At 35.3% G+C, this 20,682-nt stretch overlaps 1 protein-coding gene across 1 annotated transcript; it reads right to left on the bottom strand.

Moving 5' to 3' along the window:
- Positions 2,355 to 8,141, bottom strand: LOC109949702 (zinc finger MYM-type protein 1-like). The gene is made up of 4 exons (XM_020565804.1): positions 7,989 to 8,141; positions 3,594 to 3,972; positions 3,385 to 3,465; positions 2,355 to 2,857 (listed from the first exon to the last, which is right to left on the bottom strand). Exons 1-4 carry the CDS (start codon positions 8,139 to 8,141, stop codon positions 2,355 to 2,357), a joined length of 1,116 nt encoding a protein of 371 aa, XP_020421393.1.

The following is a 20,682-nucleotide window of genomic DNA, read 5'->3' as shown; positions in this document are numbered from 1 at the left end:
TGTCGTGGCAACTCGAGGACAATTACTATTCATATGAAATTAATTTTTTATTTATATGTATGAGTTTAATAATAAAAAAATTTACCTATAAAAAAATATTCTAAAATATTTGGTAATTATATTTAAAAAAAATTTCTTCGCTGATGTCATCATTCGCGAGCGGGAGCCCATCTTGCTTGGGTTGGTGGACTCCATATCTTTCCCGAGCAAAAATTGAGCGTTGGAACCATTATTGGAGGCCTAAGGGACCTTTTGCCTTGGCTGGGCTCCGGAGGGGGAAGCGCTCTAAGGGTGTCTTTACACATAATGTCTTCAAGCATGCGAGGTTTTAAAGTCATTGGCCTAACATTTGCTAGATTGCTTATCTAGAAAGCTTAAGGAAGCTAGACATTACATATTTCACATGGTATTAAAGAGAAAACAAAAAAATGACAAAAAAAGAAGCATTCTTTTAGTTTTAAGTCACAGGTTTGTAATGATTTGGAATTTAAGTAGTGCAACTCAATTGTGTTAGTTCGTAGTGAACAATACATTTCCTCCATACATTTGGATGACCATACAACTCCAATTTGATTGCTTTTTCTTATTTTTAATTTTTAATTTATTTATAATAAAGGTGATCTTTAAATGGTGATTTCGTAAATGAACAGTTCTAATTATAATATATATGTAAAGTGAAAATTCGTTAATCACACAAAGAAACGCAAATATTGCATCTAAAGTATTTTCATTGGGGAAACTACGGAGAGGCAGTACTAAATTTTTTTGGTATTGAGATAGCTTAGAAAGATCACACAACATATGGCAACTTGTAGATATATATACAAGGTGAAAATGGAAGCACAACCTAAAACTTGGAAACTTATACAAAACACAAGTTAAACAAGAATAAATCACTTGAAAAATCAACCAAGCATAAGCATTTGTAAAAACTTTAGAAACTACCATTCCACACATTAAGCCATGCACACTAACTATGGCCTTCCTCTAGGGACGGGTAGTGTCCGAGGCCTGAAAATTCTCTGCATGGACCTTTTTGGTCCTCCCAGGTGCAGAGACTTTGCTCTCCTTTGCTATACTGCTCTCTCCTTTCCCTCTAGTTTCGTCTTCCTTCTTCTCCATTTTCTCCTTCTGTCGCTTCTGCATCACATAAACCCCAGCATAGCTAGCCCCAATGGAAGACATGGCTAGAAAACAAAAACCCAACTAAAAAAAAGTGAATTGTTGTGGTGGTATGAGATTTCAAAATTAGAGGAGTATTTATAGGGGAATATGTGGTTCTTTTAGCAAGCCATCACTAGCATTTGCATTTCAGAGCTGACTGTTTATGGTATTATCTTAAGAACCAGTGATTAAACTGGTATTATCTTGTTTGTTCCAAGATGTTTAATTAAGAACAGAAATAAAAGGAATAGTGGTGCGCAGACCACATTCTTTCTAACCACAAGAAGCTTAAGTGGATGCATGTTATACCTATAATTAAATTTAAATTTCGATTAATTAATTATAAATTATAATTAGGATGCCATAAGAATGCCACAAAGATGCCACATCAGCTGTGTGCTCATGTTGGGGGAAGAAATGGAGGGTGCGTAGTTGGACATTAAATCTAATGAAGGGTTATCTTAGCTGTCAATTGAAAGCCATGAGATCATATATAAGACTAAGATCATATATAAGACTAACGGGACAATCGACTTACTCATGTTGAGCCAAAAGTAGATGCATAAGTGTCAATCATAGATCAATGGAGTCTAGCCTAATGAAAAAGGCCTTAATTTATAGATCAGTGGTCTCAGGTTCGAATTCCAATAATACTTTTGTATTATGTGTCCCTCCCCTTATAATTTAGACTATCACTTGTATTAAAAAATATTATAAATCGTAGGAATTCAAATACGAATCAAACACAAATAGTATGAGAAATAAAGAGAAGAGCCAATTGAGTCTAGCCTAGTGAAAAATGGCCTTAACTTGCAGACCAATAGTCTCAGGTTCGAACCGCCACAGTGTTAAAATTTCAAAGGGACGGATCTTTGACCCACCACTAGCAACATCGATATTGTCCCTACTTAACCACATGTTTAGCAGATGTGAGGTTTTATACAAAAGGCCTTGATTTTATTAGGAGTGGACCCATTCATTATATGGGACTTTCTATTTTGTTAAGTTTTCGATATGAGACTATGTGTATTCTTCAACACTCCTACTCATGTGGGACCACTTTTTAGTAGGTCACATGCAGTGGCAGGCCTAGGATTTTTTCCATGTGTGGGCGTAACAAAGATAAAATACAAGACCCAACTGCAAAAATTCAAGACTAAAAAAATTCATAGCAAGTACAATCAATACAATTACAATTGAAAACGCTTGACAATGAGCTCATTATCAATGTCATTGAAGATGTCTTTCTCAATATATACAACCAAGCTATCATTCATCCATTGATCTCCCATTCGATTGCGCAACCGGTTCTTAACAAAGTTCATACCAGAGAATACCTTTTTTACAGAAGCTGTAGCAACTGGAAGTACTAATCCCAACGTTATGAGAAAATAGACTAATGGATATTCTTTGTGCTTTCCTATCTCAACTAATTTTTTCGCAAGATCAGAAATTCCATTCAATTCTTGAAACTTGGTATTGGAATGTATATCGTCAATATAATTCTCAAGTTGAATTTCAAGTGCCATGAGTTGTTCAGTAGAAAAATCACTTGGATAGAGTTCAGCAAGACGTACCAATTTTTGCGTATTGAAAGCAGAAAATGAATTATTCGTACTTAAGCATGCCAAGCAAAGCAGCAACTCTATGTTAACCTCTGTGAAACGATTCCTTAGCTCTTGAAGTTGCAAATCTATCACATCATAGAAAAGATCAACACAATAATAATGCATATTTTTAATTTGTTGTGCCCTATGTCATGATCGCCCTCGAACTGCAAACATATCATCCATGTTAGGAACTTCAATATTTTGTCTCACACAAAAAAAAGGGAAACTTTCTCTAATAAAGAATCTCATCAATTTTCTCTCATATTCTGCAAGTTTTGCTGGCATATTTCAACTAAATCCATGGCATTCACAATATCTTGATCATCCCTTTGTAAAGCTTGCGATAACTCATTTGTAATTCCAAGTATAATCTCCATCAAATGCAAACTGAACACAAAATCAAATGATTGAAGCAACCCTAACAAAATAAATGCTTCATTTTTCTGAGCAGTGCCCACTCTATCATTTGAAATTTCCTCTAATACATCAATTATATATGAAAACATGGAAACAAAGTTAAGCAAAGTACCATAGTGTGAGCCCCATCGAGTATCACATGGACGTCTAACTCCAAGTTCTTGATTTAAGCCTTAACCGGTTGAGAGCTCACCATTGCTAAGTGCTTCAATAACTTTGAGGGCTTGTTCACGACGCTTTGATGATGCCCCAACAATATTTATCACATTGGAAACTAAGGTGAAAAAAACACCTATTAGGCTATGATTTTTTGCCAAAGACACAGAGCCAATTGAAGTTGATGAGCAAAGCAGTGAACATAAAAAACACATAGACTATCTTTCTTAATAAGTGTTTTCAAACCATTGAACTCTCCATTCATATTACTTGCCCCATCATAACCTTGACCATGTAATTGAGATATGCTCAAATGATGTCTAGCAAATAATGCATCAATTGAAGTCTTCAATGAGAAAGCTGTTGTACTAGCCACATGTTCAATACCCATGAAACGTTCAATCACATACCCTTTGTTGTCAACATAACGAAACATAACAACCATTTGCTCCTTAATGGATACATCACGAGATTCATCAACAAGAATAGAAAACAAGGAATCACCAATATCACTTATAATAGCATTAGTTGTTTCACCTACAGCAGCATTTACAATGTCTTTTTGAATCTTTGGTGACATCAACTTGAGGTTATTAGGAGCATTTTTCAGTGCTACAGCTCGAACCTGTTCATTGTGATTAGCAAGGAATTGTAAAAGTTCAAGAAAGTTTCCTTGCTTGCTTGAATTCTCAAACTCATCATGACCATGCAATGCAAGACCTTGTCTTAGAGAAATCGAATGCAACCAATGGACGCACACAATCGAATTTGATAATCAATTTGAGATTGAACTGAAATCTTGTGAAAAACATTTTCAATATGTTGTTTTTCATTCATCAAAGCTTCACACTTCTTCACAGCTTGGTTATGGGCACTATTGGGACCTCCAATATGAATTTCAAATCTTTTTCTCTCCTTCCAATTTGAAAATCCTTCACCAACAAATGCGTCACCACTCCCTTGTTCTCCACTATTTGATTTAAAAAGAAAACAACATAAATAGAACGCATCATTTTTTTTACTCTATATTCCAACCACTTAGGAAAACATAAAACCAAGAAGGGATGAACCGTTGTTTTCCATTTCCACATTTCTTAAAAGGGAACATATGACTTTTAGGTTGACAAGGACTTTTTTGTAGGTATGCTTTTCGGATTTGATCTCGAATATTGTGATTGTAATCTAAAATTCTAGTTCGAAATCCATGATCTGAAGGAAGATCCGCCACATTGACTTCCATACGACTTTGTTTTGAACTACCAACCTCTATAAGAGTTGATGGCTCCATCCTTGATTTTCTTTTAAAATATTTTTCCATGACTGTTACAAAAAATCACCTATTTAGAGACAGTGTAACAAAAAAATACAAACAAATGTTGTAACAGTCTCGACCCAAAAAAAAAAAAAAAGTTCTAACAATTAAACAGTTTAACAATCATCTTCACAATCACAGCACAAATTTCACAAAATTATACTAGCTGACCAAAAAAAAATAATTTTATTCTACAAAATAAAGATAAATAAAATATGAAAGTGTAACTAAGGAGGAGAAATCAATTACTAACCTACAAGAAGTGCTAAGTTATAATCAAGGTCTAAAATATCAATGATATCAGAAATATCGGTAGTCTAAACATATAGAAATTTCGATGGAAATATCGGGATATTATCGATATCGATAAAAATTGAATAAAAACCACGGAAATTGTAAGAAAAACTTGGAAATTTTTATTGAAACTTTGGAGAATGTCAATTTAGTCAATTATCTATGAGTTTATCACAAAAAATTAGAAGGACATGCATTGCATGATGGATTTAACTAATTTAAGTTGATTATACAGCAAGCGGGCAAACACTATGAGTGTAAAAAATATGTAATAATTAATGAAAAAAGATTAAATACACCGTAATCATTCATATATAATGATTTACTATAATATTTTACACTTTATACATTGCATGGTAAGATACATGAATGACTTAGTATCACATAGAGTTCCTACGAGGTTCAAATTTTTCACTATCTTCATCATCTCTATGTGTAGAGTAAGTGTATTGTGAAGAGTAGTCATCAAATGATAAATCCCCAAAATAGTTTTGCATGTAATTGTTAACATACCACCCATATAAATATAAATATTTTAGCATATTATCACAAAAACATAAGTGATATGGTGTTTAAGGTGTTGGAGGAGTAAAATGGGAGGGGTTCATATCCCCTTTGTGCTTTTTTCTCCCCTTTTTTCCTTTTTTTTTTAATAACTTTTTTTTTTCCTTCACATCGATATTTTCGATATTTTCGATATTTTAGCAATATTACACCGATATTTTGACAAAATATTGCTGAAATGTGAGCGAAATTATCGACATCGATATTTTCTGATATTATCGTCGATATTGTCGATATTTATACGATATGTACATGGATATGTTTCGAAATATCTGTGATTCAAAAAAATCGAAATATCCTCGATATTTCCTCGATATTTCCTCGATATTATCAATATTTTAGACTATGGTTATAATAAACAAAGATGGATTCGCTTGTGAACAACGATGTCTTCCTCTCTTTGGCATTGGCGACTATTCCAGACAGAGACAAGGCGTTGGCAAGTCTTCACGTGATAGCTTCCTAGGGTGTTTCTTTAATTAGTTTTTAATAATTGGACAATTGTGTGGGCTTACTGTTATGTTTTTAATAAATATGCGGGCCTAACTATACTATATATACAGTCCCGATCTCTTGGACCACAGGAGTCCAAGAGATTGTGGTCACCCACCGTTGGATATTAATCCAATGGTTCAAAAAAGTTTCTTAAAAGAAGTGTAAGAGTGAGTGAACCGTTGAATTTACATCCAACGGTAAGTGACCACAAATCTCTTGGACCCCTGTAGTCCAAGAGATCATGACTGACTATATATATAGGTGAGTAACAAAAGTTGAGTGTGGGCCATGGCTCATACTGGGCGTGAGCTAGGTCTGCCCATAGCGACACGTGCAACTAATTCCACATCAGTCACCTTTTTTTTATATTTATAAATATTTAAATATTTTAAATTTTAAATTTTAAATTTGGGGTTTGTTTGATTTGGGTTTAATTGGGCCCAGTCAACTGACCCGCTCTGATATCATGTTAAGATTTCAGAGGAATGGACCGTTGGCCCACCACCATCAACATCGATATTGTCCCCAACTTAACCACATGTTTAATAGATGTGAGGTTTTATACAAAAGGTCTCGATTTTATTAGGAGTGGACCCATTCATTATATGTGACTTTCTATTTTGTTAAGTTTCCGATGTGGGACTGTGTGTATTCTTCAACACATAGTACATTGGTAGTATATGTGAGAAACCCCCTCCTCCTTATAGTTTAAACTATCACTTGTATTAAAAAAAATATATACACATAAAAAGGAAATAGACACTAAATTTAATGTAAAATCCCTCCAATATGAAACGAAAAACCATGGGACAAATTTTGAAAATACTTCCACTAATGAAAATGAGATTACAAGTATTAATCTCTCTCTAAATCTTTAGAGGATGACTCAAGAGCACAAACTCTTCTTTAATGAACTTTCTCTCTCTTACATTAAGTGGATGCATGTTATACCTCCAATTAAATTTAAATGTCGGTTAATTAATTACAAATTATAATTAGGATGACAAGTTGGCAAAGCCACTAGTGCTGCCATAGGCCATATCAGCTGTGTGCTCATGTTGGGGAAGAAATGGAGGCTGCCTATAGTTGGACATTAAATCTAATGAAGGGTTATCGTAGCTGCCTGAAAGCCATGAGATAATACATAAGACTAACGGGCCAATCGACTTAATATAGAATTACGTTCTCAATTACACTATTACTAATGTTGATCCAAAAGCAGATGTTTAAGTGTAAATCATAGGTCAACGTGGTTTAGACCAGTGAAAAAGGACTTTGACTTATAGATCAGTGGTCTTAGGTTCGAATCCCATGATACTTTTGTAATGTGTCTCCCTCTCCTTGTATTTTAAGTAATGTGTCTCCCTCTCCTTGTATTTTAAAAAAAACCTTCTTTTTGTTTTAAGTCAGAGGTTGGTAATGATTTGGAACTTAAGTAGTGCAACTCAATTGTGTTAGTTCGTAGTGAACAATACATTTCCTCCATACATTTGGATGACCATACAACTCCAATTTGATTGCTTTTTCTTATTTTTAATTTTTAATTTATTTATAATAAAGGTGATCTTTAAATGGTGATTTCGTAAATGAACAGTTCTAATTATAATATATATGTAAAGTGAAAATTCGTTAATCACACAAAGAAACGCAAATATTGCATCTAAAGTATTTTCATTGGGGAAACTACGGAGAGGCAGCACTAAATTTTTTTGGTATTGAGATAGCTTAGAAAGATCACACAACATATAGCAACTTGTAGATATATATACAAGGTGAAAATGGAAGCACAACCTAAAACTTGGAAACTTATACAAAACACAAGTTAAACAAGAATAAATCACTTGAAAAATCAACCAAGCATAAGCATTTGTAAAAACTTTAGAAACTACCATTCCACACATTAAGCCATGCACACTAACTATGGCCTTCCTCTAGGGACGGGTAGTGTCCGAGGCCTGAAAATTCTCTGCATGGACCTTTTTGGTCCTCCCAGGTGCAGAGACTTTGCTCTCCTTTGCTATACTGCTCTCTCCTTTCCCTCTAGTTTCGTCTTCCTTCTTCTCCATTTTCTCCTTCTGTCGCTTCTGCATCACATAAACCCCAGCATAGCTAGCCCCAATGGAAGACATGGCTAGAAAACAAAAACCCAACTAAAAAAAAGTGAATTGTTGTGGTGGTATGAGATTTCCAAATTAGAGGAGTATTTATAGGGGAATATGTGGTTCTTTTAGCAAGCCATCACTAGCATTTGCATTTCAGAGCTGACTGTTTATGGTATTATCTTAAGAACCAGTGATTAAACTGGTATTATCTTGTTTGTTCCAAGATGTTTAATTAAGAACAGAAATAAAAGGAATAGTGGTGCGCAGACCACATTCTTTCTAACCACAAGAAGCTTAAGTGGATGCATGTTATACCTATAATTAAATTTAAATTTCGATTAATTAATTATAAATTATAATTAGGATGCCATAAGAATGCCACAAAGATGCCACATCAGCTGTGTGCTCATGTTGGGGGAAGAAATGGAGGGTGCGTAGTTGGACATTAAATCTAATGAAGGGTCATAGCTGTCAATTGAAAGCCATGAGATCATGCATAAGATTTAACGGGATAATCGACTTACTCATGTTGAGCCAAAAGTAGATGCTTAAGTGTCAATCATAGGCCAACGGGGTCTAACCCAATGAAAAATGGTCTGAACTTATAGATCAGTGGTTTCAGATTTGAATCCCCATGATACTTTTGTAGTGTGTGTCCCTCCCCTTATAGTTTAGATTATCACTTGTATTATACATGAGAGTCAATGGGGTCTAATCTAGTGAAAAAAGGCTTTAACTTGCAGACCAATTATCTCAGGTTCGAATCCCCATAGTGTTAAGATTTCAGAGGGACGGACCCTTGACCCACCACTAGCAATGTCGATATTGTCCTCAACTTAACCACATGTTTAGTAGGTGTGAGGTTTTATATAAAAGGCCTCGATTTTATTAGAAATGAACCCATTCATTATATGAGACTTTCTATTTTGTTAAGTTTTCGATGTGGGATTGTGTGTATTCTTCAATACTTTTTCTCACGTGAGACCACTTTTTATTGGGCCACACGTATAACAAATTCCACATCGGTCACCTTTTATTTTTATTTTTTATTATTTTAAAATTTTAAAATTTTATTATTTATAAATATATTTATTTTCAATTTGGGATTTGTTTGATTTAGGTTTAATTGGGCCCAATCAACCGACCCCCTCTGATACCATGTTAAGATTTCAAAGGGATGGACCTTTGGCCCACCACTAGCAACATCGATATTGTCCCCAATTTAACCAACTGTTTAGCAGGTATGAGATTTTATACAAAAGGTCTCGATTTTATTAGAGTGGACCCATTTATTATATGAGACTTTCTATTTTGTTAATTTTCCTATGTGGGACTGTGTGTATTCTTCAATACATAGCACATTGATAGTGTGTGTGAAAAACCACATCCTCCTTGTAATTTAAACTATCGCTTATATTAAAAAAAATATATACATAGAAAGGAAATAGACACCAGATTTAACATGAAAATCTCTCCAATATGAAGTGAAAAAACATGGGACAATTTCCGAAAGCACTTCCACTAATGAAAATGAGATTACAAGTACTAATCTCTCTCTAAATCTTTAGAGGATGACTCAAGAGCACAAACTCTTCTTTAATGAACTTTCTCTCTCTTACATTAAGTGGATGCATGTTATACCTCTAATTAAATTTAAATGTCGGTTAATTAATTATAAATTATATAGGATGACAAGTTGGCAAAGCCACTAGTGCTGACACAAACATGCCATATCAGCTGTGTGCTCATGTTGGGGAAGAAATGGAGGCTGCCTACAGTTGGACATTAAATCTAATGAAGGGTTATCGTAGCAGCCTGAAAGTCATGAGATCATACATAATACTAACGGGCCAATCGACTTAATATGGAATTACGTTCTCAATTACACTATTACTAATGTTGAACCAAAAGCAGATGCTTAAGTGTAAATCATAGGTCAACGAGGTTTAGAGACCAGTGAAAAAGGACCTTGTAGTGTGTGCCCCTCTCCTTATAGGTTAGACTATCGCTTATATTAAAAAAAATTATAAATCGTAGGAATTCAAATACGAATTGAACACAAATAGTATGAGAAATATAGAGGGGAGCTAACGGGGTCTAGCCTAGTGAAAAATGGCCTTAATTTGCAAACTAGTAGTCTCAAGTTCGAACTCCCATAGCACCTTGATAGTGTGTGTGAGAAACCCTCTCTCATTTCTAGTTTAAACCATCACTTGTATTAAAAAATTTATACATAGAAAGGAAATAGACACTAAATTTAACGCGAAAATCCCTCCAATATGAAGCGAAAAACCATGGGACAAATTCCGAAAATACTTCGACTAATGAAAATGAGATTACAAGTACTAATCTCTCTCGAAATCTTTAGAGGATGACTCAAGAGCACAAACTCTTCTTTAATGAACTTTCTCTTTTACACTAAGAGGAATGACCACGCACCACAAAAAAACCTCATGTTATCCCTAATTATACAGCCAGCATTCTTCTAGAGAAAGTGGTTAGAGCCTTAATAGCAATCATATACCTCTAGACTTTTTTTTGTAATTCCACGTTCTGATGGTATTCAGTGGGATGGTAATCATGGCTGTATATCTTTTTTTCCAACAAGCCATTACTTGATAGATATTGTCGTGACAGACTACAAAAGTGAACTCATAACAAGGGACAAAATAGAAAAAGAATGTCATACACCTGCCTAGAGCATATCCAAAAGGAATTTGGAGATGTTAAATTGCCACCAAGATATGAAATTGCAAAAGTTGAAGGAAAAAATTATTTAGTAACTTTAACCGAATAGTCAAATTTTATATGAATTTGAAGGCTAGAAGAAATATGTGAAAAATAACATCTCATCAATTCTGATGCCAAATATTATTTTAATATTTTTTCAGTCATGAGCACCACTATTATATTTATTCTCTTTTATAGGTTATTGATCGTATTAAAAAATATAATAAAATAATATGAAATTTGGGATTTCGGTTGAAGTTCAAAGTTTTACTAAATTTCAAATTCCCATGTAAGTTATTAAATTCAAATTTAACATTTTGCATGAAGGAAGATGCTCTTTGCAGTACTACAAAATGGGTCATTTACGGCGGATAGAAAGTGTCGTATAAGGCACCAACATCGTCGGTAAAACCCATATGCGACGGCATTGCGATGGAACTTCACGTCGCAACAACTTCAGAAACTCACAGAGCAAAGCTTCTTCCACTTTTACTTGTAATAGATATACAAATTGAGAACAAGCATAACCTAAAACTTGGAAGCTTATAAAACCTAAATGTTTAGAGAATTAATTACAATTACAATAGTACACAGAAATAACCAGCAACAGTAGTGTAAATTAACCCAGCACCTTGATCACTTACAAGTTGAGAAACTCACAACCCACAGAATTAGCCACATTAATTATGTCCGGCCTCCACCGGACTATTGTTCGGGGACTGAAAAGTCCCCGGATAAACCTTCTTGTTCCTCCCATGTGCAGAGACTTTGGTGTCTTGTACAGTACTGCTCTGTCCTGATCTCCCTCCCATGTGCTCTAGCTTCTTCTTCATTTCCTCCTTCTGTCGCTTCTGCATCACATAAACTGTTGCATAAGTTGCTCCAATGGAAGACATGGTTGGAAAACGAGAAACCAATAACTTAAAAAATTGATTGTGGGTTGGATTGGATTGGTTTGGTGGTTTTAGAGGCTCCAAAATTATGAGTCTATTTATAGGAGGAGGAGAATATGCGGTGGCCTGTTGAGCAAGGCATCATCACTAATATGTTTGTGCCTCAAACAGAGAGAGCTGACTGGTTTTGGTATTAATTTAAGAACCAGTAATTAAACTGGTATTATCTTGTTTGTCCGAAGATGGTTAAGAAACACAGATATATAAGGGAATTCTGGTGCGCAGGCCACATTCTTGTAATTCTAACCACCAGAAGGTCAAGTGGATGCATCTTATCTATAAACTTAAATTTAAATATCATTAATTATAATTACTCTCTCGTGGCAGAGCCACTAGTGCCACATCAGCTGTGTACTCATTTGAGGGAAGAAATGGAGGGTACCTATTTGTACATTAAATATAAGGGCAATGCTAGGCTTACCACATTTTTATACCACATTGTGTACCACCTTTCTAATAGAGGTGGAGCCCACCTCTATTAGGGAGGTCCACCTCTATTAGGGAGGTGGTACACAATGTGGTATGAAAAATGTGGTAAGCCTAGCATTTTCCTAAATATAATGAATTATACTGGTTATCTTAGCTTCCATAAGACTAACCGGCCAATAGACTTATTAAGATCAAATGTAGCATGTTTGGAATTAAAAAAGTCTTAGCCGCCACCCCTTTTTTAGGTTGGCACCCTCCTTCCCTACCTCCTTCATTCTCATTTTATCCCTTTTTTCTTCAAAATTGTTAGTTTATTTTGTGATGTGGAAGAGTCACCATGATATAGTCACCGTATTTTGGCCCACATAAACAAGGAGTTGGCTCCCTTCGACATAGTTTGGATCTCTAAAGAGGGGAAGATGTCTGGTTGCATTGAGTTCGGGTTTAGCCAATGCGGGACTATGGGTTTAGCCGATATGGTGCTATGATTTTCTTAAGGTTGCCCGGAAGATGTGGAGCGGTGGTCATGTTTCTCACTTGCTTTGTTCTTTTGTTTGCTCATCAATAATATATCATCGCCTATTTTCAAAAAATAAAAAAGAAAAAAAAAAGGAATAGATTGGAATTATTCTCTATTCCTACTCTAAAGACTCTAAGACAGGGATATTGAAATTATTTCAATTCATGACTTCTCATGCGTTTAACGTACATAAAGAATAAAAAATTTACATGTTAATATCTGTAATTTCAATACCCTCAAAATTATAACCCAATCAACTAGAGAGAGTAGATCCAATTCACATTCCTAAATTTCCCGGTTCATTACTTCCCCTATTCATATAATAAGTAATTCTTTTAATCTAGTTATATTTTCCTTTTTTAATATTAGAAGTTCATCTCCATTCCACTAAAAGAAGAATATTTTATTATTTTTTTAGAAAAACCTATCTTTATGAATCGTGTATTAAGGGGAAACTCAGTGCTCTAGAATCTTAGCATAAATCATACCTTTCAGACTTATTTTTGGAATTCCATGTTCTGATGATAAATATTCAGTGGGTGGCACTGGCAATCATGGCTATCTCGTTCCAACAACCCACTTTTGTCCTTAAAAAAGGCCTTACAATGTTCACATAAAGTGTCTGAATTTTGTTTCTCTATGCATATAACATGGGTCATCCAAAAGTGGAGTTGGCGTAGGCAATTTATGTGCCCCTACCAGTTGACAAACCTGGACCTGGAGGCCTCCAAAAGGAGAAATTGGAATATAACTAAAAGTGTTTGTGAGTCATAAAAGCGCTTTATAAAGCGCATTTTTATAAATTACATTCAAATTTTTTCAGTTGTTATTTTTAGAAGGTGAGACTTAATTTTTTTTTTTTTTTAAGAATACACTTTTAATAAAAAAAAAATGCTTACAAACATAAGCGCTTCCTATATAAGCAACAGTTTCAAATGACTAATACTCTCGATGCAAGCCGAGAAAATTAGATGTGGTTTTAGGTCAACCATGTATTAGTCAAATTCGACATATTAAATTTACAATAATACTACAGGCATCAACTTGTATACTAATTTTCACATACCACATGATATGCCACACTAGTTGGTACAAAAAGTTGATATACAAGTTGGTGTCGCTAATGTTATATTTAGAGTGCTGCTAAAGGAACCTAACATTAACTTAGTATACCATACTACCAAAGTATTTATTGAATTCTTAATTTACCCTAGTATAAAATGACCAAAAAAGATATACTGAATTGGGAAACAAATGTAATTTTGCCTTGGGGTTGTCTTGAGTGTTGATGGTTTATGGTGGCTATTTTGACAGGAACCGACCCAAATTCCACTTTGGAATCTGTGTCGAACCCTGTGCGTGTCCAACACTTAGCAGGTATCCAGCACAATTGTCCAACATACCCCTCCTTGCCCTAGTCCAAAAATTGCTTTAGGGTTTGACTTCTACCGGAAAACCAGTAGACTCTCCCTTGAAAAATGCTCAAACCCAGAAATCTACATGCACAGTAAACTCAAATAATTTCTCAAGTGTTCATCAAATTCAACTTAACAAAGCCGACCAAAGCAAACCAATCAATAAACTTGCGGCTGCACCTAGGTTAGTCTAGGTTGCCTACATACCCTTACTGAGGAATCAAGCCACACGTAGTTCTTTATACAAGAAAATAAGGTTCAACCCATAAGTGAGCACACGAATTAAATATTCCTTTACCCTTTCCTAAAACCAAAAGCTCAAAACTCTAATCAATCCACTAAAACTTAAGCAAAAGATATTGATTTTAGAACAACCTTCCACCCATCACATATGTGCAGATAAAAATACATATATATAATAGCTCATTACCGATAAGTGGAAAAACGAGAAAAATATTAAAATAACATTGGCCACGTGAAACCTTAATATCAATATCAACGGTTTGAATAAAACATGTTTCAATCTTTCAAATGTAAAAACAAACTCATCATTTAGAAAAATAGTTGTGAATTGTATTAAATCCTTAAATCTTAGAAACTCTCAATCTTTGTCTCATAAATTTGAAAACATGTATTAAAACTTTCACCAATAAGTACCAAGATAAAATTATCAATTTTTGTTTAAAACATCCCAAAACTCAAATACTTTCCACCTAGGCGTACCCCCAATCATAATCCGTCAATTCCAAATACCATATATGTTACATCCTCGCAGAACTCAGGGAACACATGGTCAGCCCGAGAAAGTATATCCTCGCAAAACTCGGGGGACACATAGTCAACCCGAGAATGCATATCCTCGCAGAATCGAGTGATTAGCCCGAAACGCATATCTGTCAAATCTCCTCGCAAGACTCAAGAAGATATAATCAACCTGAGAACGCAAATCCTCAAACTACACTATTCAGGTGTCCTCGAGTCTCGTGGGGCATTGTCATAAATGACTAGACTATTCTGAAGGCAACTGGGGGGTTTACTCCTGTGGTGGGTTTGAAAACCATTTTCCGAAACTTACCATAAAATTCCTCTTTTTTCCAATAAATCCACTTTCACAAAGATCAGTTCTTAAACAGATCACCCAAAAATCCCCCTCTTAAAACGAGATCAATTTCAACATTCTTTAACTTGAATTTGACCATGCATAATCTTCCAAAATTGTTCTCAAACTACATTCAAATATGTATAATACACCATTCACAAACCAGAATTCATAACCATTATTATTCACTTTCCAAGACAACCTTTTAAAACCTGGATCAATATCCAGTGTACCTATAACTCAAACACATAGACATATATTTGAATGTAAACATATAATCGACATTTAATTAGATCCTTACTGACACTAAACCCCTCTATCAAGCCATAAGTGAATTATAATAACAATCATTAAAATAAACGATAATAATAATAATAATAATAATAATAATAATAATAATAATAATAATAATAATAATATATAAACGGAAAATCTCGTGTCGCATGGTAAAGACCGAAATCGAACCGATAGCATGTTTGTAAAACCTCATTAACCAAAATATCAATTATCAAACAAGTTAGTTTCCCACCAATATCACTACTACACTAATATCACAACATCAAAACAAGTCCAAGTTTTTAACAATACGCCATAACCATCATTCAAAATCTCACGTATTTAACATTGGCAAACAACTCCAGTAATACTATTTGGTACAGTAAGGCCACAACCAAAACATACACCCAAACCCATAATTCCTAGAAACTTAATGTGTATGCACAACCTTAGAAAAGTCCCAAAGTCATTCTAGTACCTTCCCAAAGGATGAGACGGTCATAAAAGGCCCGTGGTCAATAGTTGGTCAAACTCCTCGTTTTTGGTCAACTGAGTCCATGGGGGCTGTGACTTCCGATTTCTGATTCGAAAGTTCCTATGAGTTCAACAAAGCCTACTAAACCCATTTTGCAATTTTGGCCTCGATCGAGCGGTCGGATCGCTCTCAATCGCATGATCAGACGATCACCGTTTTACGTAATATTTGAATCATTAATTCGGAGTATCTGCGACTCCAATTCTCGATCCGTGAGTTCCTACACGATCCTAGTGGTACCTAGATCAACATTCTTGGAAATGGAGCTGATCCAAAGGTCCGAACATATCAAATCCGGATATTGCCTAATATGCGTAAATCCGTTCGACCGTCAAACGGTAACCAAATTCGAATCCGAGCATACCGTCGTGCTCAGGACGACTTGAGGAACATTTTAGGACAAAATGCCTCCACACCATGGCCCATGTGCCGGCTGCACGTGGGTGTCTTGAAAAAATTCCAGCGACTGAAAAATTCTTGAAACACCGGACAATACCTATACCTACGTATTTGTGACAACTAGGGGAACAACTTTTGTTCTTGGACCACGGCCAAAAAGTGGCCGGAGCTTACCGGAAAATCAAGCCAAAAACCAACAAAACTTAGGTTCTAATTTGAGCTTCAAAACTTCGAAATCGATCATAACCAACCCAACCATCAGCTAGATCACGTTGAAAGGGTGAGAAAACATACTAGGATTGGCAAATTCCATCGCCAGAGTAGTCGGAAACGATGCCGAAAAGTTTTGAAGAAAACCAGAGTTTCCTTCGAGCTCCTGCTGGCTATACGCTGGTTTTTGATCGGAGAAATTGGGTGGGTCAGATCAAGTAGAGGAGGAGGAGAGGAAGATTTTGCAAGTCGTTTCGTCGGAAACGGTGGCCGGACGAAGCCGAATCAGCGTTAGAAAAATGTGGCTGTGTGACAGAGAGACAGAGAGACAGAGAGAGAGAAAAAAAAAAGCTGATCTGGTTATTTAAAAGTCCGACTTTGAAATATTTACGGTTGTGCCACTGCACTTCCGTTGACCGTAACTTCTTCGTTAAAACTCTGATTTGAGCCCACTCATGTCTATGAACTCGTATCGACGAGCGCTACACAATAGAGCGGTTCGATGCCCCAAAATTCTACCGGATTAAAAAGTGACCAAAATGACCCAAGGGCAAAATTATAATTTCACAATTAAATAATTTGAATAAATTAAATAAATGATTAAAAATTGAGTCGGAGTGTCACATGTTTGGTGGTGCTGGTGCTTTTATGTGGTTTTTGTTGCTATGTTGTTTTTAATTTTGTTAGTTTTTATCAATTTTTATATCTATTGATATCATTATCTAGGGTAATCTATTGCTTCCATTCATCTGATATTACAGATTAGATTTGTACTTCCTTGTATTCTGTATTTGTACCATCCTCTTGGTTGAGTTTTTTTGTAATGAAATTTCATCATTCGATAAAAAAAAACACCCACATATAAAGCCTGAATGGAATTTGATGAAACAAATCATATACGTTTTGAATTCAGTGACTTTTTCTATTCATACCATAAGAGCATCCACAATCATACTCTATTTTTCAGTTAAATTTTAGCTAAGGCTTTTTTCACAAAACGTCCCTGACGTTTATGAAACTATCAGATTGCATCCTTAACGTTTTTTTGTATTACTCATGGTCCCTAACGTTAATATGGGTGCTCTTAAATAGTCCCTCTGTCAAAAAAATTGTTAAATCTAGGGATATAATGGTCAAATCAATCCAAAATTATAATATATATATATATATATTTTTGTTTCCTTCCCTTCTATCTTTCTTTCTTCTTCTTTCTGTCTTTCCTTTCTTCTTCTTCTTTCTCTCATTCCTTATCTCTTCTCTGGGTATCTCACATGGGACTATTTGATGTATATAGATGCGGTTTGACCATTATTTTTTTATTTGTTTTCCTTCTTTTAATGCAATTTTCTTTTTATTTGGTTTTTATGCTAGAGGAGATAAACGGCCGTTTGTTGTGAGGCATGATCCTAGAGACATAAACACTTCCATTATTCAACCCTGCCCTGGGAGGCAACCTACCACCCACACCTCCATTGCAGGAGCTAAGCTAGAAACCACTTTTTCTTTTCTTTTCTTTTCTTTTATACAACAAGGCCAATACCCTTGTTTTACATTCTATTTATTATTGGAACCCCACGAAAAAAAAGGCCATTAACCACTCTCATATTTTAAACTACTAGCGGAGAGAAAGAAGAAGAAGAAAAGAAAGAAGAAGAAAAAAGGAAAGAGTGAAAGAAGAAGAAGAAAGAAAGAGAGAAGGGAAGGAAATACAAATATATATATATTTTATAATTTAGGATTGATTTGATGATTATATCCCTGAATTTAGCATTTTTTTTACAGAGTGACTATTTAAGAGCACCTATATTAACGTTAGGGACCATGAGTGATACAAAAAAACTTTAAGGATGCAATCTGATAGTTTCGTAAATGTCAGGGACGTTTTGTAATAAAAAGCCTTTAGCTAAAACATATAAAAGTTATATTATGAGCTTTCTATAAAATTTAAACTTCAATCATGCTCTTTAGTTTAGGGAGTCATAAATGCTATAACTATTTTTTAATTGGTCCATCTCTATTAAAAAATAACATAAAAAATAGTTAGCATTAATTAAATGTTTGAAATACTCATTAAATAAAGTAGCAGGGAGGAGGAAGCCATTGTTCTTCCCCCCCTCATCTCTTCTCTTCCTCCTTTCACCTCTTCCCCCATTTTCAGAGACAAAAAGTTTTCCCTATTTGTCTTAGTTTTGTTATGATTTTCATCTAACCATTATAGGCGGCTGCGGTTAAGCGTCGGATCTTCACCTGCATTTCGGCGTCGGATCTCCACCACCATCTTTTTTGCAATTTCTTTATGTTTGGAATAAGTTGCAAAGACTCTTTGGGTTCTCTGTGTAGTTTTCACCTCTCCTTTTGTGAGAGTTTTCCATCTCTCCTTTATGAGAGCTTTTCATCTCTCCTTTGTGAGAGTTTTATTTGTATTGTTATAACTTGGTTTTTCAAGCTTTATCTATTTTTTATTATTCTAAGTTTGCAATCTTAGTTGGGATGCCTATGCCAGAGTTTCTTCGATCGTGCCTGATCGTTAGTGGAGACACACCATATTGTCTTAATTTTGATATTAGACCGCTCCGTTATTGTAATGACCCTTTTGTGGCTAGTTTGTATTGGCCCCTTGTGGCTAGTGGCTTTTTTGGCTGAATTATGAATGCAATCATAGAATTTCTCAAAAAAAAAAAAGGGAGCCTGTTGAGCCAATTCTTAACAACTAAAATGAGTTATTAAAAACAACAACTTTAATTCTCGCAAGTGCACGAACCGTTTATAGTATAGCTTATGTAAATACGAGGTCGATCCCACGGAGAATGGTAACTTGGTTCCAAGTTAAATTACTTAGAATGCTAGAAAAACTTAGAACAAAGAAACTGACTAACTAGCTAAAGGCAAGGTCGAATTCAACAATGCCTCTTGCTAATTACTCAAGGTCTAGGACAGAATCCTAGCACCACACACGCACTCGAAATGAGGGGTTTTGTTGTTGAAAGGAAAAGAAGAAAGTGAAATGAAAGTGCTCGAAAGTAAACACTGGCTGCAATCAACAAGTTGTGAAACAATGATTGAGAGGTGTTAGAGCCTTGGAATCCACCACTAGTTTTCCTATCCAAGTTATGAATGCATAGAAGTTGACTCAAGTTTCATCAACAATAGATTATCGCATACAAGCCTATGGTATCTAGGTGCAGGATGCATGATTCTCCTAAGGCATGTGATTATGCATGGTATCTACACAACACGTGATCTCTAATATGCAACCTAAGCATGGTATCTACTTAGAATAAAGCATACAAGAGTCATTAAGCTCCTTGAGAATATGATAATTACACAAGTCCTAGAACATGGTATCTGTCCTAGTCAACCTATGGTTATTAACCCCTTGAATGATTCTTAGGCCATTCATGTGTTGCTTGTGAAAGGAAAGTAGAATTGGTGAATCTAAACCCCTTCCCAACCTGTGCTAGATGCATAAAATCCTAGTTAGCTACTCCAAGAAAACATACATCAAGCACATAATAAACTAGAGATTAACAACTTGATAACAAAAGCAAGGAAATCAATTAACTATAAAATCATCCATAACATTGAATATTCATGACTAGGGATTCATCCTAAGCCCTAACTAAATGGATTAGTTAGACATAACTATGAATATAGAAAATAAGAAATACATAGATAGGATAAAGAGAGGAGAAGAACTAGATGATGGCAGCAAGGAAGTTCCCAGGACATCTCCAAGCTCCCTTGACAGCTCCAAGCTCCCTTCTCTCTTTGTGGTGAATCTGAATGTGTGTATGAGAGTAATGGATGAAGTGAATGTGTGTGTCTGACCCCCTCTCTTGAATGAGTGTGCAGCTCTCTATTTATAGAGTGCAATTTCGTCCTCCCCTTTGGCTGCTGAAGCACACCTCTCTTAGCTGCTCCCAACTGCTCCAGCTGCCCATACTTGCCAACTGCTCTAGCTGACATACTGCCAACTGCTCTAGCTGCCAAATACATGCTTTG

This window comes from Prunus persica, chromosome G6, assembly GCF_000346465.2.
Source record: "Prunus persica cultivar Lovell chromosome G6, Prunus_persica_NCBIv2, whole genome shotgun sequence".
Taxonomy (NCBI): Eukaryota; Viridiplantae; Streptophyta; class Magnoliopsida; order Rosales; family Rosaceae; genus Prunus; species Prunus persica.
Note: the sequence above shows the minus strand (reverse complement) of the source record. Positions and strands in the feature narration are given on the sequence as shown.

What these genes read in the sequence shown, in the direction of transcription:
- LOC109949702 (XM_020565804.1), bottom strand. Translation starts at nt 8,141, where the DNA reads ATGTCTTCCATTGGGGCTAGCTATGCTGGGGTTTATGTGATGCAGAAG. An exon ending in CACCTGGGAGGACCAAAAAG is followed by an intron (nt 3,973 to 7,988) that starts GTCCATGCAGAG and finishes CACAATGAACAG; the next exon opens with GTTCGAGCTGTAGCACTGAA. An exon ending in TATTGAAGCACTTAGCAATG is followed by an intron (nt 2,858 to 3,384) that starts GTGAGCTCTCAA and finishes ATGATGTGATAG; the next exon opens with ATTTGCAACTTCAAGAGCTA.